At 38.7% G+C, this 26,444-nt stretch overlaps 1 protein-coding gene across 1 annotated transcript; it reads right to left on the bottom strand.

Moving 5' to 3' along the window:
- Positions 1 to 21,070: 21,070 nt before the first annotated feature.
- On the bottom strand, positions 21,071 to 23,643 carry GPR6 (G protein-coupled receptor 6). The gene is made up of 2 exons (XM_044004636.1): positions 23,329 to 23,643; positions 21,071 to 22,750 (listed from the first exon to the last, which is right to left on the bottom strand). Exon 2 carries the CDS (start codon positions 22,729 to 22,731, stop codon positions 21,652 to 21,654), a length of 1,080 nt encoding a protein of 359 aa, XP_043860571.1. The 5' UTR covers positions 22,732 to 22,750; positions 23,329 to 23,643; the 3' UTR covers positions 21,071 to 21,651.
- Between the last annotated feature and the right edge of the window lie 2,801 nt (positions 23,644 to 26,444).

The following is a 26,444-nucleotide window of genomic DNA, read 5'->3' as shown; positions in this document are numbered from 1 at the left end:
TTATAGATTAGAGACCAACTTTAGCTTTTTTTTTTCTGGGAAATGAGGGGTAAGTGACTTGCCCAGGTTCACATAGCTAGTGTCAAGTGTTTGAGGCCAGATTTGAACTCTGGTCATCCTGAATCCCGGGCTGGTGTCTTATCCATTGTACCAGCTAGCTACCCCAACTTTAGCTTTTCTGTGATGTAAACCCACCCATGAGCACCCAGACACCAGTATACAATCAGCTAGTTAATGAGGCTCTCAGATATTTCAAAGTCTGCCCTCTTCTCTGTTGTCTTTTACTCTTTTATCTAATTTATGATCAGAAAATTCCCTTTATTTTTATCATGCCTAATCCCAAGAACTCATTTCTGTGAATTCTGCTTAGCAGAACTACAAAGGAGCTAAATCAAGCTGTGGCAGAGACTAACCCTAATAGACCATCATACCCCTCATTCTCCATGCAAATCACAATATCTGACCTGATTGAACAAGACCAAACGTATGGATGATCTTTTTCCTACTTTTCTCCAATAGAGTTGCTACTTTTCCATAACAATAATCCTACAAGTAATGAAATGAGCAACTTAAGTAGAAGGTAACTGAGGTAGTAATCATCACTATATTTGTTCACCTGTTGTCTCCCCCATTAGATTGTGAATTCCTTGAGTATAGAGATTGTTTGTTTTTACATCATTTTGTATTCCTAGTGTTTATCCCCATACGTAGTAGATGATTAATAAATGTTATTGACTGACTGACCAAAAAAAGAAGGTAACTGAGGGGAAAAATAATCCTGAGTAGAATAACTTCCTGCTTTCTACTTCACATTCCAAAGGTGAAAAATGGATGTTATGTCAGGGAGAAAACTGGGACAACTGTTCTATGTGAAATAAGATTGAATGACTTGAGCCAACTTCTATGAAAGGTTATAATGACAGGCAATTTGTCATTTTGCATTTGTAAAAGTATGTGAGACATTCATGGACCTTTGTTTTAGGTAGACAAAAAAGTAAAAAGAAGAAGCTCATTATTTAAAAGGAATTAATTTCTGCATGTATTTATGTTTCTGAGCCAACCATCCTGTGAGAGTGAAGGATGGATAACCAATGGATTGTCAACATACCTCATTTGGCATATATTCAATGTTAAGAAAACTACAGGAAGGTCCCTAACATAAATAGACAAGAGTTGCTGAGACAAGAAAGCATAGATAGGTGTGTCCTACATCATTTCAGGGTGTTTAGGGGCTAAAATTCTAGCTAAACTGTCTAAAATATCTAATGAGTGGTTGCCAATAAATTATAAGCTTTAGCAAGAGTTAGACTTTTAAGCATTTATTAAGGAGAATAAGAATTTGGTAAAGAGAGAGAGAAAGGCCTAGATTCCTATCTATTAAAGGAAGAGCGCATTTCTAGCTCCCTTCTCCGCCAGAGTCCAGAGGAAAAAGCCCCAGAGTCCGCGCCAGTCTCTTCCTTCCTCCTCCCACTAGTCCGCGTCACTTCCTGCCGCCAAAGAAAAGACTCCTGGTCTTGCCCTCAAAGACCTTCGCTTCATGGGCAGAACTCTTCTACAGTAAGTCTCCAGCAGGTGGCGTTATTCCAATCGTTACAGTTCCCCGCTTTGTTTCCTCAAGAAACGGTACATTTCCTTGATGAAACAGTCAAAAATAACAGAATATAATAACCTATGCTAACTAACAATATGTGAACAACAATATAGAAAAGGAAGAGAGGAAAGTTTTGTCCAGAGGGGCGATTTTTTTTTTGTCCTCATGAACCGACGCTTTGACATTAGTCTTGCAAAGGGAGGGCCTCTGCAGAGAATACATGTTACAGATGGTGTATATTATAACAGAAAGAGAAAAAAAACCAACAAAAACAAATCAAAACTGTTCATTTAAAGTCTCTGAAAGTCTTTTCTCAGATGTCCTCTAGGTGTAATCATGGAATGGAAGTCTTTTCAGGGGTTGATGTGTGGATGCTGGTAATCAGCCAGGAATATTTCCTACAAAATTGAGCTTAACACAACTTTAAAATAGCTTTGTCAATAATCAAATCAAACAATGAAAGTTCTCAAAAACATGTCTAAGGGTATTCAGAATCTTGGTTGTTACACATGAAACATATAATAAAACAAAAATTGAAACATTCTTTAAAATTATAATATTACTATAGTCCCCCCTTATGGAGGGTAATTGAGAAGACAATTGCTGCAATATTAATTATTAAAAATAATTTTTATCTGTTTCATCACTTTTTGCATCATCTGCCTAATTATCCTCATGCCATTATGAGAAATTAAAAAATCTAATATAATTGGTAACAGGTGTCAAGGCCAAATTCAACACTGTTATTTATCATGACACCTGAGATAATTATGGGGGTTACCATAAAAGAACAGAGAAATGATGGGATATGAGCATTCCCACACTTGAGCAATATATACTGCCCATGCCGTATGCCAGGCTTAAAATAGGTGGATGGAACATATGTCCATGCCACCGAACATATTGGAGGAAACTGAGTCAGACTTAATCAGATGCATGGGATTGAGATGTCCATGGCATCAGGCATATAGGAGGGAGCATAGAAGCCAGGTGTAGAAGTGAGATGGGTGGGATGAATACTTCCAGCCATTTGTACAATATTGTGGGGAAAAATAAAATAAAATATTAAACCAAGAGAATCCAACCTCAACATTAGTCAAAAGCCGTTCCCTCGGCCATACCTTGACTTCATGCATGTCTCCCCTCATGTGACAGTTCAGTGTCTGCTCTTGCATGTATTCCTCTTGTGATTGGATGGCATCTTGGCCAAGTGGCATCTGATAACTCAGAATAAAGGCAATTAATATCTTAAATGATAAGTTCCCATAATCCAAGTTTCATATGGATTTAAAAATTGAGGATAATAAATGATTGCAAAAAATGTGAATACATCTTGACTCAGAACACAATATATAATTATGCAACAATTTCAAATAATACCCCTTTTTTAACTTAGTATACAATTACTTTTTTGAAAAATCTGAACATATTTAAATACAAGTTAAAGCACAACACAATCTCAAAGAAAACTTTTACAAATGTTCCCCTCTTTTTTTTTTTTTTGGAATATGCTTATCAAAATAATACTTCTAGAATCAATTTACACTTGCCATGGCAAACAATTTGCCAGGGAAATGCTTTAAAGAGTTTGATCAAATAATCAGTTGAGAAAAAAATAACAAAAACAAACAACTCAGAAAATGGAAGCACAATACTCCTAGAATTAACATTGTATTATGAAATCAAAACCATGTTTCAAAATTAGAGAGATGAATAAATAGAAAAAAATACACATGGAACAATAAAAGACAATGAAATTCAAACTAGGGAAATCTAAATGAATATGAACTTAATATCAATAAGAGTAGTATAAAATATAAACCTGATCACATGACTATAAAAAGCTTTTACAAATATTCTCCTTGTTTTAATTTTTTTTTTTTTAGTGAGGCAATTGGGGTTAAGTGACTTGCCCAGGGTCACACAGCTAGTAAGTGTTCTGTCTGAGGCTGGATTTGAACTCAGGTCCTCCTGACTCCAGGGCCAGTGCTCTATCCACTACGCCACCTAGCTGCCCCTTCTCCTTGTTTTAAAAACTAAGTATAAGACACAATCTCAAAAGCATGAAAATCTCTATGAAAATAAACCCATACCATTAATTTCAAAATGCATATGTAATAGCATAGAAATCCTATGTAACTTCTGAACTGATACTATTACTCTGAGTGAATTCAGAACACTTTTGATTCCGATATCTAAAATCCCCAATACTCATATCAATACCTTGCTGCTTACTGCTACATTTCTGTGAAATATATACCCTTCCATGGCAAAAGAAGCGGAGTCTTGAACTATGTTGATGATTGTCATTCTTATTCAGTGTAAGTTTTTCTTCTTTAACCCCTCTATATTGTCTGTCAGTCTTTTCACCATACAAATGCTTTATAAGATTACTAATTAAAGACAAAAGCAGGTTAGCAAAATTATGAACAAAACGAGCATATCTGGAATTTAAAGGGCTTTCTAAGGTTGTCTCAGAAGCACAGCCAGGCTGGGGAAGGGCTGAGCCTGAAGCTGCAAATGTAGTTAGAGAAAGTTGCGCATGAGTATTAGATCTCTGGACTTCCCAGGCAGGGGAAGCAATGGGCTTGGCCATGGGAGGAGTAGAGGGTGGAGTCTGGAGAGGAGGGGAGGGACCAGCGCAATTTGAATCAGACTTGATTTTGAGCTCAGGCCCTACCCCCACTCCTAGGGAATAAAAAGCTTCTGGAGGTTGGGTCATTGCCTCTAGGCATGCAAAATTAGAGAATCTCTCAGCATTAGAATTTGAAAAAAATACAGGAGTGCAAGGGTTCTCTGAAAAAGCATGGCTGGGAGAGGGGGAGATATTTCCTTGTCTGAGCACCTTGCTGGCTCTTCTAACAAAAAGAAAAAGAAAAATAGAAAATCCACAAAAACAAAGCATTAACATGATCTTATCACCCATTTGTCTGGTTAAACAGACTAAACTCAAAAATAGGGTAATTAGGGAGTTTAAAAGGTCCATTTGAAAAAATTTAAAGGGAAAACACAGCCACTACGCCAGTACTTAGCAGTTAAAAGGAGAGGGTAGGGGAAATTTCTTACCCAATCAGAAGATCAGAAGACTGAGGTTTAGCTTTCCTCTTCGTGGTCAGCCATCTGTTTAGGGGCTAAAATTCTAGCTAAACTGTCTAAAATATCTAATGAGTGGTTGCCAATAAATTATAAGCTTTAGCAAGAGTTAGACTTTTAAGCATTTATTAAGGAGAATAAGAATTTGGTAAAGAGAGAGAAAGGCCTAGATTCCTATCTATTAAAGGAAGAGCGCATTTCTAGCTCCCTTCTCCGCCAGAGTCCAGAGGAAAAAGCCCCAGAGTCCGCGCCAGTCTCTTCCTTCCTCCTCCCACTAGTCCGCGTCACTTCCTGCCGCCAAAGAAAAGACTCCTGGTCTTGCCCTCAAAGACCTTCACTTCATGGGCAGAACTCTTCTACAGTAAGTCTCCAGCAGGTGGCGTTATTCCAATCGTTACAAGGGACCACTCATATTGATGAAATTGGCTGATTTGACTGGATTAGAAGTTGACTAGATTCTAAGCACATCTGGCTGGTACTTGAGAGTACTTAAGAAAGCATGGTTCTCAGAATCTAAAAAAAACTTTGAACTTCCAGCCCAATCAACCAACAAGCTTGAAGAACCTCCCCATTCTGGGAGGGGACAGGAAGGAGGAAAGGGGAGCCTGCTCGAAGAGCACTGTCTTTTTGGTTCCTGACTTGGTGGTGATGGCAGGGATAGACAGAGAGGAGCTGAGGAAAGATAGGATTGTGAGGTTGTAAGAATTCTGTTCTCAATCTTTCTCTTTCTATATTTCAATAAACCCTTAAAAATCTAAACTCATTTTATCAGTGATTTTAGTCAGTTCCCCCAAAACTGGGGGGACAGATTAGAACCCACATTTAGAATTTTAAATTACACAAAATCATAGATCCATCAATGTATCAATGTAACACCATGAAGAGGGAACAATCTTGGATCATGGCAGTATGGCACAATGGATAGGGCACTGGACTTAGAATCAGAAAGACTGGGGTTCAAAGTCAGCTTCAGATTTTTACTGAATATGTGACCTTGCACAAGTCACTTAATGTTTCTGTGCCTGTTCAAAAACAAAGAACAAACAACAACAATGACTAAGCCTAAGGGGTGGGGGACTGGTATTCATCTGAGTCCAGTTTTGTCCTTCCAAAAGGCACTTGGGATAGAGAATGTGGCTAGTGATATGTGAATTGCCTAGAGCAGGAGAAAATTGGCACAGCTTTGCGGTCCAGACCCCAGGGAAACTACAATGGGGAAAAAGAGTCAGAAAGTGAATAATAGAGGAATATAAGAGGAAAAATGAAATGATCAAAGACCTCAGGAGGAAAATAATTCAGTTAAAACCCTTGATATAAGCAGATATCCCATGAGGAAGATATTCATAAAAAAGGGATGATGGCCTCCAGATCAGTTAAACAAGTCCAGACATCTATGAATAAATATTTTGCAATAAAGGACAATTAACCAACACCTAAAGATACAGAGGAACCTGTGGATTTCTAAATCAGCATGGAACCACATCTGGATATTCCTGAGTAGTTTAGAAGAGAAATAAGAATTATAAAACCAAAATTTGTGGACTCCATAGCAGAAATAATAGGCAGAATTGAAATCCATAGAAGTCAATTTCACCAAAGAAACAAAAGACAGAACAACAGATAGTGCAATAACTGGTATTGCAAATACACAGAAGTAAAAAAGAAGTCTGGAAAAAGAAAAGCAATGATGTTATAAGAAAACATGCTCTCCATACAAGAAAAACATTGATCTTAGAAATATGATGTGTAGAGTCAACTTAAGGATTATAAGTATCCCAGAAGAACATGACAAATAAAAAAACTGAACACAATGATACAGGAAATAATATAAGGGAAACCATATAGAACCCCTGCTTGAAGAAAATATGTCAACTGAAAGAATATATTTATTGCCTTCAGCATATAAGCTCCTTATGGGTGGGGACTGTCTTACTTATTTGTATCTATATTCCCAATGCTTAGCATAGTGCCTGACACAGTAATTTTTTAATAAATGATTTAACTTTCGGTATATCTATCTGTTTTCTTTTGTCATGGATGGTATTTTATAACCCCTGGCTCTGACTAAAGAGCTGTCAATATGCCCTTGACATGGAGAGGCTTTGTAGTCACTATCCTAGCTGACAGGAGCTAATATAACCAACAGGTGTCCCTGAAGAGATTGTGGAAATATTTTAGCTAACTAGGGCTAATTTGGGGGCTAATTTGACTGGAGGACTAATCTGGGGACTTTTGACTGACTGGTTATTTGACTGCTATTAATTTAATATGGGCCATTTATAAAGTTCCACCACACTGCTCCACTCCCAAAATTGATAAGCAAAAGCTTAAGAAGCCTCTTAACTAAATAATCAAAGCAGAGTTTATTTATGAGATACTATTTAAAATTAAGAATATAGGGAAATAAAATGTACAACCTGACTGCATTGCAGTGCGTCTCTTTCCACTGCATCGCTGAGCCTGGAACTTTTTTTTGAATACAATAAGGGCCTTAGCCACCTCTTGCCTTAGGGTATGTTCCACTTTCACTGCTCAGATACTTTCTTCTAACTTTCCTCTTAATCTTCTGGCCTCCTTCCAGCATCTCTAGTCTCCATTCCCTCCTTGTAGCCCCTTTCTGTCCGTTTCTCTCCAACCTCTTAACCTTCCAGCCTCTCCCTTGCTCCTAGTCCTTAATCTTGTCCTTTGGCCTCCCTCCTTTCTTGCTCTTAGCTTTTTCTCCTTCCCCCATCTCTTAGTGCTCCAGCCTTTCTGTTCTCTTAATCTTGTCCGCCCCCTCTTAATCTTGTCCGCTGGCCTTGTCAGTCCCCTTTTCTGTCTAACTCCCAGGTCTATATATATTTTCCTTTTCTCCACTCAAATCTCAGGGGCTTTTTTTTCACCCCCACAGATCCCAAGCTAATCCGCCAGCCAGGGCTGGGGCTGGGGGGACACTTGAGCACCACGTGCCTCAGTACAGGCTATGCCAGAGCCCGGCCTGGACAAGCCCAGGATCTCTGGGATAGATCCGCTCAGGTCAGAGGGAGCTGGGGGCTTTTTCCTCCCAGCTGTCTGACCCGGAGTCTCATACAGCCCACAGGGCCTTTTGGCTCAGCTGAAGCAGAGGGGGAGGGGCACCAGCGCCTCCCACACAGAAGAGACCCTGAGGGCCTAAGGCTTTCTAATCTCAGCCCAAAGGTAGGGTCCCCAAATCAAAATAAATTTCCACAAGATGAAGTCCAGAGGCTGGGAGTAGAGAAGTTTTAGCAACCTTCTTCCAAACAGAAATACCCAATGGTAACCCGAGGAATGACTCCTAGCAGAGACAGGCAACCAAGCAGTGACCACAAGACCAAGTAGAGCAAGATACCTAGCAAATAGCAGGTATTTTATGCCCAGATGAATGAATGAATAAATGAAATAATGAAATGGAGCAAAATTTATTCTGGAGAAATCTTCTGTGTTCCCTTTTATCATGTGAATGAGTGAATGAATGAATGCATTAATAGAACCTTGATTTTTACATGTTCAGTTTCTTATTTACTGTGAGATTGTAGATAATATTCTATAGCCTACAGAATGTGGGTAATGTTCTAGTGTAAAATTAGAGGGAGTAGAATGATTATTTTTTATTCTTTATCTTTTATGTTGGTAAAAGAAGAATGGGGGCAGTTGGCAGACATTTAGTAGAGGTTTCTTTAGACTTTGCCAGGTGCAGAATTCATTAATGTATATTTCTCATATTCAAACTGTTTCATTTCTAGCTTAAGATGATGTTTGATCTTTTAAGCTTAACTAAACAAGGCATGTTTTTCCATTTACTTTACATTTTGATTTGAGTTCACAAATGGTGATTCTGGTTTTTTGTTATAAATGAGCTTTCATGTTGCTTAATGATTCTCTGAGTTACCAATCAGCAGTTACTGGCTAGATGAGAATGAATATAGAGAACCACAATGCTCTCTTTACTGATGTAGATGAAAAACAGAATCACAGAAATAAAGAGTTAGAAAGGCCTTCCAGGAATTATCTAATTCAATCCTCACTCAAATAATTGATTTTGTCTAGAACCTCCCTGGTGAGTGATCATATAGCCTATACTTGAAGACATCTAGTAATAATATACATGTTATTGTACATATTTATCTTTGTTGTTGTTGTTGTTGTTTGGTTGGGTTTTGGGGGGGGGGAGGGGGGAGGAGGCAATTGGGGTTAAGTGACTTACCCAGGGTCACACAGCTAGTATTAAGTGTCTGAGGCAAGATTTGAACTCAGGTACTCCTGAATCCAAGGCTGGTGCTTTATCCACTGCGCCATCTAGCTGCCCCCCCCTTTTTTAAAATTCTTTATTTCAACAGCTGTATAACAAGTTGGTGGGTCAGGTGCTGATGAAACCAGTATGACTGCAGTTCATATTTTTTTTTTGGTGGGGCAATGGGGGTTAAGTGATTTGCCCAGGGTCACACAGCTAATAAGTGTCAAGTGTCTGAGGCCGGATTTGAACTCAGGTACTCCTGAATACAGGGTCGGTGCTTATCCACTGTGCCACCTAGCCGCCCCCATATTTATCTTTTAAGAAGTTTTGCTTCAATTGAAGGGATGCCCACAAATTGGGGAATGGTTGAACAAGTTGTGGTATATGATTAAGATAGAATACTGTTGTGCTATAAGAAATGACAAGCAGGGTGATTTCAGAGAAGCCTGGAAACACTTACATGAACTGATGCAGAATGAAGTGAGAAGAACTAGAACATTTTACATAGTAACAGCAATTTTGTATAATGAACAACTGTGGATGACTTACCTATTCTCAGCAATACAATGATCCAAGACAATTCTAAAGGACTTAAAATGAAAAATTCCATCTGACTCCAGAGAAAGAAGTGATGGAATCTTGAATGCAGACCAAATCATACTATTTTCCATTTCTTCCCTCCCTCCCTCCCTTCCTCCTTCCTTCCTTCCTTCTTTCCTTCCTTCCTTCTTGGTTCAAGGTTTTTCCACCAAATGACTGATATTGTAATGTTTTATGTTATTACAAATGCATAACCTACATCAGATTACTTACTGGGGGGGGGGGAGGAGAAGGGGAAGAAGGGAGGGAGAGAATTTGGAACTAAATTTTTAAATGGATGTTAAAATTGTTTTTATGTGTATTTGGATGTGGAAAAATAAAATATCCTAAAATAAATAAATGAAGTTTCCCAAAAGTTTCAGAAGCATAGAAGAATCACAGACACAAAGGGAATATTTAAAGTTCATTAGAAGGACCCAAAGAAAGTTAGACTAAGCAAAGAATGGTAATAGTTCAAGATTCTCAAGTAAAGTAACTAATTATTTGTAGGTGTTTTTATTTCTTCAAATATGACTTTATATGTATTTATATACATATATGTATATATATACATGCATACATATATATACTATGTAAGCAAAAGGCTTATGGTAATTAAAAAAAATTTCCTTTATATTACACTAATCAATCTCTCCCTATCACTTTTAACAATTGCCTCTAGTTTTGCTCTCTGGTGCCAAGAATACAGTACAAAATCTCATTCCTCTTCCCCATGACAAGCACTCAAATACATATTTGAAAAAAGATAACCTGTAATGTGAGGCAGTATGTTGTAGTAAAGAGTTGACCTTAGAACCAGGGAGGCCTGGTATAAGCCCTACCCCTATCACATACTGACTGCATTATCCTGGGCAAATCATTTAACCTCTCATTGCTCTAGGCAATTGCAGAGAAGGTGCCTGATTTACCCACTATCTTGGAGAGAATCCAGAGAAGGATGACTATGATGGCCATGTCACACAGGTAGGAAGTGTTACTCTCAGTAGTAAGAGGGATGCCCATTGACTCATTTGATTCCAAATCTAGGATTTCTTCCCCTGCCTCACATTGTTACCAACTTGTAAACCCTTTTTAGAGAATACTAGGTAGGGTGTTGAACTTATACTCAAGAAGACTTGGATCCAAATCCTACCTCAGACACATGCTTGTGTGGCCCAATGCAAGTCCTTAACATTTTTGTGCCTCAGTTTATTCATCTTAAAAATAAAGGCATTGGGGGGGGGAAGCTAGGTGGCACAGTGGATAAAGCACTGGCCCTGGATTCAGGAGGACCTGAGTTCAAATCCGGCCTCAGACACTTGACACTTACTAGCTGTGTGACCCTGGGCAAGTCACTTAACCCCAATTGCCTCACCAAAAACAAAAAGAAAGAAAGAAAAATAATACATAAAAAATTAAAAATAAAAAAAATATTAAAAAATAAAGGCATTGGATTCAGTGACCTGTAAGGTTTCTTAAAGCTGTATGTACACCAACAATCCTTATGATCCTAAATGGTGCAAAAGAAGCTTTGCTTTTGCCCCACCTCAGATCATGTTGAATTATCCCTTCTTCCAAAAGAAAAGAATTTAAATGAATAGTATTTTCACCCACAGTAAAACTTCACCTTTCTGTAATCTTCAAAGAAGGTGTTTGTCTGGGTAGCTGAGGTTTTGCTACACATTAACTTTAAAAAATGAACCATTTTGGACTTAAGTTTTTCTGACCTGTATTACATAATTTCCTGCCTTCTAAAGCAGAATATACCATATGTAATTTAGCCTGTCTTTGATAATTCAAGGCAACCATTAGACATAAAGTTTTGTTCCCTGGCATAATACTATGGTGCTCAAGGTGTAATAATGTGTCCATAGATTTTTCTCTTCCGCTAAATGGGCCCAGATTGCTATGTCTTTTGAATTCTTGTCTGTTTTTTCTCTCCTTCTTCTTTCTTTGCTGTTAACTGTCACTTCTTGTGGCTGTCCATGTGCCTGCGGGGAGCAGTTTATTTTCCTCATGTATATTTTCCCACTTCCTTCTGTGAGCTTTGAAAACCAGATAACCAAGATTGTTAGAATAGTGTGACATAGGCATAAATGTGTGTGAGGGACTTGCCTATAAGTAGAATAAATGGACTTTAGACATGGATTTTGTGCCTTCTATCTTGGCTACTTAGACTAAAGCAGTGAAATAGAAAAGGTCTATATTTGGAGTCAGGAGAAAACTAGATTTGAATCCTGTCTTGAATATTAACTGGCTGTGTAACCCTGGAAAGTTCCTTTTACTTTTGAGCATCAGTTTCATCATCTATTTTTTTAAGGTGGGAAATAATACCGAGCTCACAAAATTGTTATGAGGTTCAAATGAGACCGTGTATATGAAACGCTTTGTCAACTTTCAAGCACGATTTACCTGGCAACTATTTTTTTCTCTCAATTTCTGATCTATAGTTACATTATGGATAGTTGAAGTTGTCAGTGCTCTGGGCAGTTGAAAGGATTGAGAATCCTGCCATACCTAACAGGGGTTCCAATCCCAATCTACCACAACTAGTGATTTGTGTAGCATAGCATAAGCTAGATAGGGTTACTATGAAGACTAGGAAGAAGAGTAAGCTGCCGCAAAAGCTGAGTCAGCCCAGCCAATTACTGACTAGACTTTACCAACCTTGGGATACTAATTCTTCATTCTCTAAAATCATCTATTTTTGTGTTTGTAATTTATTTTTTATTGTTTTGTGTCCACTTTCCCTTTAATTTAAAAGTCAGCTAGGTACTTGTACACTTACTGTGTGACCCTGGGTGAGTCACTTAACCTCTTTCTGCCTCAGTTTCCTCATCTAAAAATTCATAAAATCCATAAAAAATAATAGCACCTATCTCCCAGGATTATTGTAAGGATTGAATCAGATAATATTTATAAATTGCTTTGCTATACATATAGAAAGGCTAGCTATTATAATTTTTTAAAATTCCTTGGAAAGTTCCTTTGGAAAAATTTAGCATTGGACTCTGGGAAACGAGGGTATATCTCCATTGAACTGAGAGAACAAAGAGATCGGTGCTACCCTATAAGGCAGTTGTAGTGGTGATAAGTGGGTGCCCCAGTACCCTGACCGAGGCTGTGGCAAAAAGAGGAGTGTAGATAGAAAGAAAAAGAGGTAGAAACCCAAGCTTGGGTAGGAAGCTCTGAGTGGACAGCTGTAGCTTTTAATATCTTCCTTCTAATTCCTTGGGGGTGTGGAACATTGTCAGGCATGCTGGTAGTGCTGGGCTTAAAGGGAAGAGCAGAAACATGGTGGATGGGCTTGTAGGGCAGCACCAGGGATACAAGACAGAGGTTGTTATTAGCACTCGAAGCTGTGTTTCTGTATCTGGGTAGCACTCTGTCTAGTATGAACTTGACTTGGATTCTTGTTCTACTTGTCATAATGACAAGAAGATATTCAACAAAGGTAGGCATTGAGGACTACCTCAATTGTTCAGCTGAGCAAAACCTCTTTGCTTTAATTGTTCATGAAAATATACCAATCAAACATCAGAGAACCCTGGCACATATGTAACATCTATTTCAAATGGTCATGGTGAGGAACATGTTTCACAAATGGGAGTTATTATTACCATTGAATGTGGTACCTGCCATACCTGACCAGATCTGATTTCACCTTTAGATTATCTCTCCCAACACAATAACTGATTTACCTAGTACTTTACTTGGCTGGACTCTTTAAGCCTTCCTTCTTCCCCCATCTACCTTGCAGACTCAATGTTTGACTTATCTTGTCAAATGTTAGTGATTCCTGTTTGTCTGGCTTTGTTCCCTACTTTCAGGAATCTTGATGAGACTGGAATTGGGCTGAAACTGAAAGATGATGGATCATTCTCCTTGCATCTGCCTTTGTGGAAGAGTAAAGAGTTTCTGGGTAGCTTTTGTTGCTGTAGTGGATAAAGAATCTATTTGAGTCAGGAAGTCAATCAATTAATAAACATAGGTGGTGTAGTGCATAGAGCACCAGGCTAGGAACCAGGAAGATTTATCTTCCTGAGTTCACAACTGGCCTCAGCCACTTACTTTCCTTTTTGTTTTGTTTTGGGGTTTTTTGTTTTTGCAGGACAATGAAGGTTAAGTGACTTGCCCAAGGTCTCACAGCTAGTAAGTGCCAAGTGTCTGAGGCCGGATTTGAACTCAGGTCCTCCTGAATCCAGGACCGGTGCTTTATCCACCATGCCACCTAGCTGACCCCAGCCACTTACTTTCTATGCTACCCTGGGCAAGTCCCTTAATCCTGTTTGCCTCAGTTTCCTCCTCTGTAAAATGACCTGGAGAAGGAAATGGCAAACTAGTCCAGTATCTTTGCCAAGAAAACCCCAAATAGGATCACAGAGAGTCAGACATTGACTGAAACAATTGAACAAGCATCTACTATGTGCTAGGCACTGTGCTAAATTCTGGGAATACAAAGAAGGGAAAAAGAGTGCTATCTCTCAAAGACCTCACAGTTTAGTGGAGAAGAATTGGACTTGAGTCTCTCTTCTGTAACATACTAGCTGTGTGACCTTAGGCAACTTCCATAGCCTCTAAGTGCCCCAGACCATTCTCAGAAACTAAGTTGCAGAACAGATTCTGATCTGAATTGGTACAGAGAATATCCTCATTTCTTTTTTCCTTTCTCTCCTCTTTTTTTTTAAGGGACAATGAAGGTTAAGTGACTTGCCCAGGGTCACAGAGCTAATGTCAAGTGTCTAAGGCCAGATTTGAACCCAGGTCCTCCTGAATCCAGGGCCAATGCTTTATCCACTGCACCACCTGGATGCCCCCAAGTATCCTCATTTCAAGTTCTATGTAACCTATGAATTTCCATATTCAGTCCAAAAGGGTAAGAGTAACCCTAAGAGGGTGGCCAAAAGACATGTTATGAAGACAGACAAGAGCACATCTTTGAGTGGTGTGCTAGAGTGATGGCAAGCAGAGAAACTAAAACAATCTTGGATCAGATTGGTTCTGAAGAGCTGATTCTGTCTGAGCAAAGGTAGTGAGCATGTTTGGGAGAGAAAGAGCAGTCATAAAACAAGAGGTTCTATAAACTTTATCTCTCACTGTGAATGAAGTCAACCTCCACAGGTATGGTGTGGAAAAAAAGACTATTGGTCTTGAATTAGCCTTTTAAGTTTCATTCTATATATGTAGATACATATGGAACTTAAAAGGACATATAAAAACACATATGCATGCATGTACAGATATTAATACACAACACACATACATATATGTGTGTGTGCACTTATGTATGTATGTATATGAGAGGCAACAAAGTCAAATGAATAAAAAGCTGGTCTCAGTGTTAGGAAGGTCCCCATTCAAGTCCTGCCTTTGACCCATATAGGTTACATGACCCAGGGTAAGTCACTTAACCTATCAATGTTAAACTCTCTAAGAATAAGTTAAAGAATAGGTTCCAACCTGCATCAGTAAAGGAAGTTTCCTCCCTTGGAAGCACCTATACCAATGAAATAATAGATTTGGTCTAATACATACATATATATATATATATATATATATATACATGTGTGTGTGTATACACACATATATACATACATATACAGAAATATTTATATACGTGCTATATGCTATCAGCTGTCCATTTCTTACAAAATCAAGACTATATATGGAGAGAGATGTTGAATTCTGCTTTTTCAAAATGTTATGAAATGAATAATTTGTCTTTACCATATGTCTCCTTCTTTCATATGTCTTTGTGTATTAGAGAATGAACTAACCTCAAATTTAACATTTCGTCAATGAAAATGTGAAATCCATTCCTTGATTTATCTGTCATTTGTGTTACCTATAAATTATATTTAAAGGAAGTGGAAAGGAAGGACTTATTAAGTAGCCACTTTGGGATTGGCACTTGGCTAAGTGCATTATAGGTAGCTCATTTGATTCTCACAAAAACCCTATAAGGTAGGTGCTATTATTATCCTCATTTTATAGTTGATTGAATTGGGGAGACAGAAGTTAAATGACTTGTCCAAGATCACACAGCCAGTAAGTATCTGAGGTTAGATTTGAACTTAGACCTTCCTGACTACAGGCCCAGCACCCTATCCACTGGTTCACCTAGCTGGTGATTGGTTTAAAAAATACAACAAACCTGTATGTTTAACATTTAATAAGATGTGAAGGATAATAGTTGCTTCAATACCATTTAAGAGGGCTAACATGCTGGTGGATTTGAAGCCCACTCTGTCTTCAGTGGGTTCTACAACCACTTGGGGTAAAGCCATTGCTGATTCTGAAATATTTGTGAACACTTTATCTTATGAACTAGATGCTTACTCTGTTGTCCCCTCAGACATCTCATTTCCCACATGGCTGCACTCATTTTGCACTCTTTGAATTCTTATTTTGGATTTCTTCGACTTAATGTCCATGTTTCCATGTCACAGACAACCCCTCCCCCAAGCTTTTCAGCTTTCATTTGTGTGTTGTCTTCCCCAATTAGATTGTAAGCTCCTTCTTTTTTTTTTTTTGTTATTTTTATCCCTAGATCTTAGCATGAAGCTTGGCATATAGTAGGAGTTTAATAAATATTTATTAACTATTATAATGCAAGACTCATCTAACATAAGGTATGTTAATATTTCATAGATTAGGTCATATTACAGATGTCAAATCATCCTTGCCATGAAAATAAACACAATGTCTGGAACATAGTAGTCATTTAATAAATTCTTGTGAATTGATTACTTGATCTCTTTCATTTTAACTCAGCCTCCAAAATGGATATTCTTGTTCTCCTCCAGTCAGGATTATGGGAGTTCTACTTCATTTGCCAAAGTGCTAGAGATGTTCTTAGAAGCTACTTAGCAGCTATAGTTTCATCTCTTTTGTACTCTTTATCTGTATGTCCATACATGAGTATTCTCCTCCTTCCTCCACTCATGACAGGAGCTTACCGTGGTTAGGATTAGTTTTATGGGTTGTGTAAATTTTTGTATTCTTCCCAAGAAGAGTTCCCCCCATTTCTTCCAGGGGTTGTTACCAAAGGAAAGCAGTGAGGTATTTCCCATTGTACACAATCAATCAATCAATCAGCAAATATTTATTAAGTAAGCACTATGTGCCAAGAACTATGTTAAGAACTGTAGATACAAAGAAGAAGAAAAAAAGAAGGAAAAAACCCACCTCTACTTCTAATGGAGGAGAAAATATGAATATGAACAGGTATGTATGTGATATGTTACAAGTTCACAAGTTAGAGACAATTTAAGGTTAGATAAGAAGGCACCAACACAAACTACTACCAAGTGTCTTTTTTTCTTTACTGTAAACCTAGGTAAATACAGCAGCACAGACTGCGATTTCTTTTTTCCCTCTGGCATTATAGAGAAGGAGAAAAGATATAATTTGAGGAGGCAGGGATGATGTAGTCTGTGTTGATGTTATTCTGCTCAGGTATCCCTGCAGATCATGGCTCTGTTTGAAAATGAAAGGCCATTTTGCTGCAACTAGATTGACGTAAATTCCAGTCCACAGGAACATCAAAACAAAATTGAAATACAAATGATGTCCATTTGTATTGTTTGGTTATAGGATACATTAAGTCAGCATGGAGACTTTAAAAAGGTAGCAAAAATTACGTAAATGAGACATATAGAAATACTATTATATGTTGTATTTAAACAGTTCTTGATAGCAGTAACTAAATGTGTTTAAATTATATTTTTAAGGTGTGATTACTCCACACTTTCATTTTTGTTGAGGAATGGACATGTTGGTTATATAAGTATAAATAAATCCCAGCATAGAAACTCCCTCCACTGATGTAGCTTATCAACTCATCCATAACTTAGTCTTAAAAAGTTCTTTGGGACATGCTGGGACAACGTGACTTGTCCATGTTCAGGCAGCTATTGTGTGTTAGGGTCTGGGTGAGAGCCTTAAATGCAGGTTTTCCTGATGCACAGGCTACTCCTCTAACCACTTCAATATTCTGCTTCACAAAACATAAGTAACATAGGACAACATTGTGTGGGAACAGTAAAGGGAAGCTTAAAAAAAGAAGTCCACTTGAGATGATTAAACCAGAGCAGCTGAAAATTCATACTTCATTAAAGTTTATTTGGTAGTGAGCAGTTTCTGATAGTAAAGAAAAAAAAATCATCTGCTGTTGTCCTTTGCTCCACTGGGAGTGAGAGAGAAGCTTTGAGTTATTTTTCCAAGAACAGGAGGTGGTTCTTCTGTGAGCCACAGGCACTCTCTTCCCTTGTTTCCCTTGTGACTAAGGACAGGAACAGGTGGGAAGTTATGAGTATAGGGTATGGTTCTAGAACTGAGTTTTCTTTTTTGCTCAATTGACTGACCCTTAGAAAAGACTAAGCTTGTAACCTTGGCCCTATTACATTATGTTCTGACTGAGTAAATTGGTTCATACAAAAATCTTTGCAATGTGATGTCCAAGATGGGATGATAAAGAAAAGTGTATTTTATTTGAAATAAAGTTTAATTTAATGAACATTATGGTTCTGTTTTTCAGATTCTATCTTACAATTTCATTTTGATTAATTGATTGCAACATTTAAGATCCTACAAAGGCAGCCTACCTCAAAGCCAAAAAAACCTGGTTTTAAGTCCCATCTCTGACACATTCTGGCTGGACAAGTCACTTAACCTCAAAGTATTCTAGGGTACTCTCTAAGGCTAGAAGTTCCAGAGAAAGTGCCAAGTCTCATGAAATCACATATCCAAATCCTATCTCCTATCCCTTTCACACCCTAGGAATACCCTCCTTGGGTAATATTGTCTTCAGATAGCCTCCATGACTTATTTTCATATTTTAAGTGGCATCTTGAGAGGCCACATGGTATAGGGCATGGGCTTGGGATCAGGGAGATCTGAGTTCAAATTATACTTTGGGTACTTTGCTGTGTTACCCTATGTAGATAATTTAATCTGCCTAAGCCTCAGTTTTCCCACCTCTTGTTATGGATGAGGTGTGACTCAGGCCAGTCCTATGGTAGTTTAGGCTAGATATTAGAACAAAATGAGACACTTAGAGATAATTCAAAAGTTAACAAGAGGAGATTTACTTAACCATAGCAAGAGAAAGATGTTTAAGGAGGAAAGGCATTGAATATAGCTCAATTTAACTCATCTGAATGAAATTCCTATCATTTCCCACTAGTCAAACATCAGAAAGGGTGTCTAGAGTTCATCATGTTTGTTATGTATTTAGATGATGAGAAAGTGATGTCAACAGTGTTAGCTTTCCAGTCCTCTGATTCCATCAAGTTTCATGGGCGGTCGCAATACTTTTTAACAACAACAACAACAACAAAAAACCCTCCTTGCATGGGATTAAGATATTGCTTCTACCATACCTATTAAATAAAGATGAAAATGATAACACCGAACTCATTGGGTTGTTGAGAATCTACTGTGATAATGGAGAAAGGAACAAGCATTTATTAGGTCTTCTATGTGCCAGGCTTTTGAGAAATATTTAATTTGATCCTCACATCCATCCTTGGAAATAGGTGCTAAATTTTTCCCATTTTAAAGATGAGGAAACTGAGGCAAATAGAAGTTAAGTGACCTCCCAAGATCACATAGCTACTAAGTGTCAGAGGTGAGATTTGAATTCAGGTCTTCCTGATACTAGTCTCAGTATTCTATCCACTATACTAGTTCATTTCCAAATGTGGAGTGCTTTGTAAGACTTGAAGCACTATATAAATACAAGTTGTTGTCTTGTTATTAATTATTATTATTAATTATTGCATTTCAAGGGCTTTTAATGTCATGCTTATGATATTGTTGAATTGAGGCAACTTTTTAGTTAGGAAGATCCGTGCTGAAGAATGAATCTGCTTCTTTTAACTTAATATTTATGGGCTTTCCTACCATTTCTGACTGAGGTCAGTGGATAGAAATTGCCAAAAGGAAGATTTCAACATGATATGAGAGAAAGCTTCTTAACAATTAAAACTGTTCCAAAGTAGAATGGGTCACCTTGGAAGGTGGTGGGTTCTCCTCCTTGGAAATCTTCAAATGAAGATTATATCAGTATTTGGTGAGGACTTTGTAGAGGGCTTTCTTATTTAGGCAAAAGTTGGACTACAGGGACTGTGAAGGAAGTTCCAATTTTGAGATTTTGATAAAGGATAATGATATAAAATAACCAGAAGCCAGATTCTTTCATCTATATCTTAATGTTTTGGTTGGAAATGTTATTTGGATTCCGGTCAAATTCCTTGCCAGCATTAGGATATTTTTGCTTGATTGTAAGATATTTTTTCTGTAATTAAAAATGCCTCATGGCATTGGCCCTCTGTTATCCTCTGTGTTCCATCTCTGATTTTCCCCCTCTTCATAAATTTTGGCAAATTTAGAGTAAGAGCTGACATTCAGTTCCTTTGTTATTTTAGCCACTTGGATCTACCATAGGTGTTAATTGGATAGAAACAATGTTGGATGCTGTTGATTTAGACTAGAAAGATGAGTTATTTTGGAGCAAGTGACTTGATGGATAAACAAGAATATTTATCTTCCACAATCCAATTTTATAGAAAATATTAAATGTAAAAGCGTTTTGAGTTTCTTGGGTACAAATGGCTTATCCATGTCAATGTGTATATTTTCTAAAGTTTAGTAATATCAGTGATTCTTTGGATTCACATGGGACTATTTCAACCAGCTCAGAAATGTTTTCAAGTTTAAAAAAATCCCCATTTTCTTCAAGAGTTTTTGGAAGGTAGATGGGTAGCCATTTGACAAAGAACTTATACTGAAAGTGTGAATAGAATAATTTTATAAATGCTAAATAGCCTGTGGTTTAAGGTGTTTTATACTTAGGGGGCTGCGAATTTCCATGCCCCCTATTTCTACTACCTTTATCTAGTGCACTAAATAGTACCGTGGAATTCTGACCTAAATGAATTGATTTGTTTTTCAAAGTTGAACAAACTATTCTTGTAGGACTTAGCCATCATTACTCTATTAAATCAATATGGACTTGGAACACTTTAAATTTCCCCAGATGGACTGGAAGATGACAATTGCATGAGAGAAGAATGTGTTGATATTTGTGTCTTGGGTCTTAATGGTTTTTCCCTATATTCCATAGCCAAGTACTCAGTGAACAACCCCATAAGACTTAAGAATTGATATAAAAAGAAAATACTTTTTAAGCATTCCTTTGGAAATTTACAAAGATCACTTGGAGGAATTGGTAATGTTGCCATGTGTGTATGTGAGGGGAGAGTTAATACATAAAAAATTGTCCTCGAATATTTTAAAGGCTGTCTTGGAAAAGAATAGATTTCTTCTATCAGGAGGATGTTGCCAAGGGGAGGCCGGATCACTACCTGTGTGTTATATTGATTGTAGAGGTAATTCCTTGATCTAGCAGGAATTCGACCAAATAATCTTTAAGGCTCTTTCCAACTCTGAGAATCTGTAATGTTATTATTACCTGTGTGTGTTATGTTTGATTTTCTCTTTCATAATTAGGTTAAGAAAAATAAATAAAAATGTTAGGACCCAATGTTCATTTAAAAAATATATAGCATTAGATGGAAGACTGCGATACCAAGCTTTTCAAAATACTTTAATGAAACAGATTTAAAATATTGGGTTTGCAATTAGACACATACACAAATACACATTTGATGTATTTATTTGTGTACAAAATATGTTGAATTTATCGCTGTGTGTGCAGCAAAATAGACTATCACATACAACATTTTATTTTCTTTCCCCTGCTTTCCAATATGGCAACACTGTTTTGGCAGTTCAGCAGCTAGAAATAAAGTGCTATAATTAAGCAGTATTGGAATGTCTTCACTTCACAAATGTGATGTACAATTTTGGTATACAACCACATTTTTTTTTCACAGAATTGTAAGCTCAACACCCTGAACACTTTCAGAGGATACAAATATTTGTATATATATCTACATGAATATATACACTGTATATATAAAGTGCTAACCTGAAGCATGTTTTCTTGGTGAGCTTTTGTGTTAGTTTAGGTTGTTGTTTTTTTCAGACACTTTCACACTAATGGGTCTAGAAGTTCATCAACAGGCACTGTGTAGTTCACCAATATTGTCAACTTGTGCAGTGCTGGGAGGGAGGAGAGAGGACCCTTTCACACATCGCTGGGGGACCTAGAGCGGAAGTGCACTTTGGACTGGAAACAACCACAGAATAGGAGCCACATGGACCTCTGGATCTCCTGGTTCCTGTAGGCATAGATGATGGGGTTAATCATGGAGTTGTAGGTGGCAGGGAGCAAGGTGGCGTAAGTGTACACTGACGGGTACTCATGACTACCCACCACACAGTAGATGGCGAAAGGGAGCCAGCTGGCTCCAAATGTCCCAAGGACTATGGCCAGAGTGCTGACCCCCTTTCTGGTGGCTACGTAGTGAGGTGGGGCCAGGAAATGCTGCTGCAGAGCGATCTGGTGAGCGTGGCGGCAAACCACCTTGCAAATGCGAGCGTAAAGGTGCAGCATGATGGCGAAGACTACGAAGAAGGAGGTGGAAAGTAGTGCCACGTGGCTGCGAGTGAGAGGACGGACCACACTGCAAGAGGAACGGTCAGCTAGGCAGTTCCAGCCAAGCACTGGCAGGAGCCCTAGGCATAGGGACACCCCCCAGGTCACCGCCAGCATGAGATGGACACACAGTAGTGTACGCTCTGAGTAGTAAGTCAGAGCGTTATAGAGCGATAGGTAGCGGTCCACTGTGATGGCCAATAGACTGCTGACCGAGGCAGTGAAGGAGGACACGAGGAAGCCCACGGTGAGCAGGCTGATGGTCTCAGAAGGAATCACATACTGGAACACGAAGTTGAGAATGAGCCCGCAGCCCGCCAGCAGGTCAGCCGTGGCCAGGCTCCCCACTAGCACGAACATGGGCGTACGCAGCGCTGGAGTGGAGGAGATGATGGCTACCACCAGTGCGTTCTCGCCAGCAATCACAGTGCCAGACACACACAGCATCACATCCCATGGGTTGATGGCCGACAGAAGCAGCCCAGGTGAACTCGCGGGCAACTGCGATGAGAGCTCAAGGGACCCATTGGCGCCACTGCCCAGCGCCGCACTCCCTGGGGGCAACCACCGAGTTGGGTCAGATGCTGTTGCTGTCGCTGCTCCTTCCACAGCAACGGTCGCTGCATCCACAGCCCGGGAGTCGTTTAAGGAGGTGGCACTCACGTTCATAGTGGCCCGGAGCTGCAGCCTGCACCGAAGGAGAAAGATAAATGTCAGGTGTGCAGCTCAGGATGCCCCGGCAACTTCTACCAAGTGAAGTGGCTCCCCTAGTCCTAACCTATCCTTACCCACGCAACCCAAAACAGAGAGGGAGAGAGGACATGGATACTGAGAAAATACACACTAATGTAGTACATATTTTCATTTACTTATAAACTGATAGTGTTCACGCTCACATGCACATCTGCTCATCACGTGTGTGCAAGTGAATATACATACAATGCATACACGTGTGGACATAAACACGCGGGAGGTTGGCGGATTGTAAAAACAAGCTGGTTGTCTTTTGCAGGCTGAAAACAAGGCACACGCTCAGTGGGTAGCAGGTCGCTGTCCATGGTTTTGACAAGCAAAGTTTCTGACAGAGCTCTACTAAGGGGGAATCCTAGCTCTGGAGCTGAAAAACCAAATGGAAAACCTGGTTTTCCTTTTCGGGCTTGTGGAAGAGCAGGATCAAAGATGGTAATGGAGATTTACGTTGTTACATGGCACTTTCATCCCCTGACCCACCCTCCTAAACTCTTTTAAGGGGGTTTGAGCACTCACCTGGGCAAGTTAGGGATGCGGAAGCTCGTTTTGCATGGGGACCGCTCTCACATAAGTCGCCTGAAGCTCCTGCTGTCCGTTCAGAGGGTGCTCGTCTTGCTAATGACTGGTTCAGTGTGTGAGCAGGAGGTAATGCTAGCCGGAGCTCACAGTAATCGAAGGTATTTTGCTTTGCTTCCCGCTCTCCGTGTGTGTGAGATAGAAGGAGAGAGAAAGGGAGAGCAAGAGAGAGTGCCCTCCAGGAGGATGACAGACAAGTCTCTGTGACGTCAAGCAACAGAGCTTTGGATCTGAGAGGTGCAGTTTGGTCTCTTGGCCGCGCCCCCAACTCTTTTCTCCCGCCTCCCTCCAGCAGAATAACAGCAGGTTCAGAGATTAGGAGAAGCTATAGCAGTCGCCCTGGCTTAAAGAGTGGATGCTCCAAGAACCTCCAAGAATGAGAAGAGAGGAAGAAAGGAGGGAGGAAGGCTGTAGGCATTGGGGAGACAGGGTAAACTAGGAGTATGTGTAGCTTCAAAACAATAAGGAAGGAATACCCAATCGTGTAAGGAGAGTGAGGAGGCAGGTAAAACTCCAGGGTGATGAGGGAAAGGGAGAGTTAGCTGAAAGGAGATACTGACTACGTATATATGTGTACACATACACACACACACACACACACACACACACACACACACACACATATATATATATATATATATATATATATATATATATATATATAGAGAGAGAGAGAGAGAGAGAGAGAGAGAGAGAGAGAGAGAGAGAGAGAGAGAGAGAGATGGACAAAGTAGGTAGTGGTATAAAGAGAATCCAGCTGGAAGTTTGGATACCTGTTTCTTTGCACCAGCTTTGTTACTATCAAATTATGTTGCCTTGGATAAGGCACTTCTCTTCTTTCTGCCTCAATTCTTCATCTGTATAAGCAGAGGATTGGATCTGATGGTCTCTAAGCTGTTCCAGACCTAAAATTCTTTATTAAAGAAGTGTCCCAAGTAATATGTGGTTTGAGAGCAATGCAATTTGTTCATGGGGAGAGAGGAAAGGAGAGAGGAGGGATGGGGGAGTTGTGTAGAACAGGGAGATGAAGATAGTAGGATACTTTAAAGAAAAACAATTCATGTTAATGTCACCTGTGTTGTTTCTCACTTTGGAAGAAGGAATTGCGTGTTGAATATTTCAGCAGGTTTTCCCTTGCTAAAATGTCGTACAGTTTCACTAGATGATAGTGCCCTTGAAATTTACTCTTTAATTAAAGGCCAGGATTGTGTCTTATGAGAAGAGAAGAAAACAGCAAAATGTGATTTACTTTCTTGGCAACAGACTTGTCCTGTTAATTATTACCCTATAAAACAAATTACAGCACTAAAATAGTGATAACTCAGCTGCAGCAGACCAAAGGAGGCAGGAACTTTATTTTCAGCAACAGATAAATTATCCATGAAGCTTAAAGGTGTTTCCTTTGTCAGTAAAATAAACTTATCAGACTTTTTTTTAAAGCAAACCCTCCAATTATAGAGGTTGATGGAGAGACAGCTTGGTCTACTATATGCTTTGTTAATTTGCCCTCAAAAAGACCTGTATTAAAAACCCACTTCTGGCACCTTCTCTGTGATCATGGACAAATCACATAACCTCTCTGAGACTCAGTTTCCTCACCTGTAAAATAGAGTAACCAGGGTATAGACCTTAAAGGGCTGTTGTGAGAGTCAAATGAGATAATGTATGTGAAGTGCTTTCTAAACCTTAAAGCACTACATAAATGCAATTTTTATTACTTTAAGATGCATTAGATATGAGTAATTTCACATATGTTGAGTATAATAATGTATACTCATGTCATGTACTCTTTATGTCCACTTCTAATTATTTTCTCAGAGAAATTAACCATGACATGAAGATTCCACATAATTTACAAATCTTTGGCTTCTCTCAGTCCTTATTGCTGACCCACACTTATCCATATATTTTTAACCATTTTCACTTATTCCCATGTTTGGATTGAAATAATGGAATATCAAAAAGTATATTGATTTGATTTGGAAGGTCTTTAAACTTTATAGAATGCCTTCATCCTCTGCAACAGATGGTAGTAAGTAAATTACAATTATTTTCACAGAGGGTTTTTTGGGCAAATAATAATTATTAGTATTGCAATGTGAAATGACTAAAAACCTAATGAAATTATGTTTCCTGCCTGCAATTGCTTTGCCATTTCCTTCATTTTCCAAGGAGAACCCATGAGCAACGCTTCCATTTAGCCACAACTTCTTTCTGCTTTCTGGTTTCATCTATACAGAGAATGTCAAGATTGATAGAATTTAGTAGTTATAGTAGTATGTTCATTTATTAGTCCTTGGACCTTACATTTAGAGTTCCAATAATGTTAATGTTTATAGATTGTCTAAAAACAGTGTGATTCTTAGCATTTCCTCACCCAGCAGAATATATATATATGTATATATGTGTGTATAAAAATATACACACAAACACATATATCTTAGACAAACAGTGCAATTGAAGAATGAACTGGACCTGAATTGGCTAGAAGGAGGAGAGAGGGATAATTGCCTTTGGGAAATCACTAAGTTCTTTTAATTATCCCAATCTTCTCTCCCCAAAACAAAGGCTCAAATTTTAAAATATCAGTATTATTCCAGTGTTTTAGGCCACAAATGTAGCCTCTACAGTGTCCAAAGCATTGAAATTGAAAATTACAATAAAGCAATGGAGAGACTTATGGTGAGTATGAACAGGTTTCAGCACATACCAAACAAGGAATTATGAAGGATAAAAGGAGTTGTAAAGGATGACATCAAATAAATAAATGTATGAGAGGAAACGAAGACAGTTTGGTCTTATGGGAAGGAAAATTATTGAACAGTCATTGTTCTCTAATGGTATCCTCTAAATGGTTAAAAAAAAGTGAGGAAGGCCCATGAAACATTGGGTAGACCTTCCCATTAGAAGGACAAGGACAGTGTGGCACAGGTTGGAAGTGTAAAGAATTAATTGTTATTTGAGGTTTTTATGACCCCATCTTTTGGCTAGAATTTAAAAAACACCGGCGTGGGTCATAAAAACCCTCAAATAACAATTAATTCTTTACAGAAGGG

This window comes from Dromiciops gliroides, chromosome 4 (assembly GCF_019393635.1).
Source record: "Dromiciops gliroides isolate mDroGli1 chromosome 4, mDroGli1.pri, whole genome shotgun sequence".
Lineage (NCBI taxonomy): Eukaryota > Metazoa > Chordata > Mammalia > Microbiotheria > Microbiotheriidae > Dromiciops > Dromiciops gliroides.
This window is presented reverse-complemented; position numbering and strand designations above follow the sequence as displayed.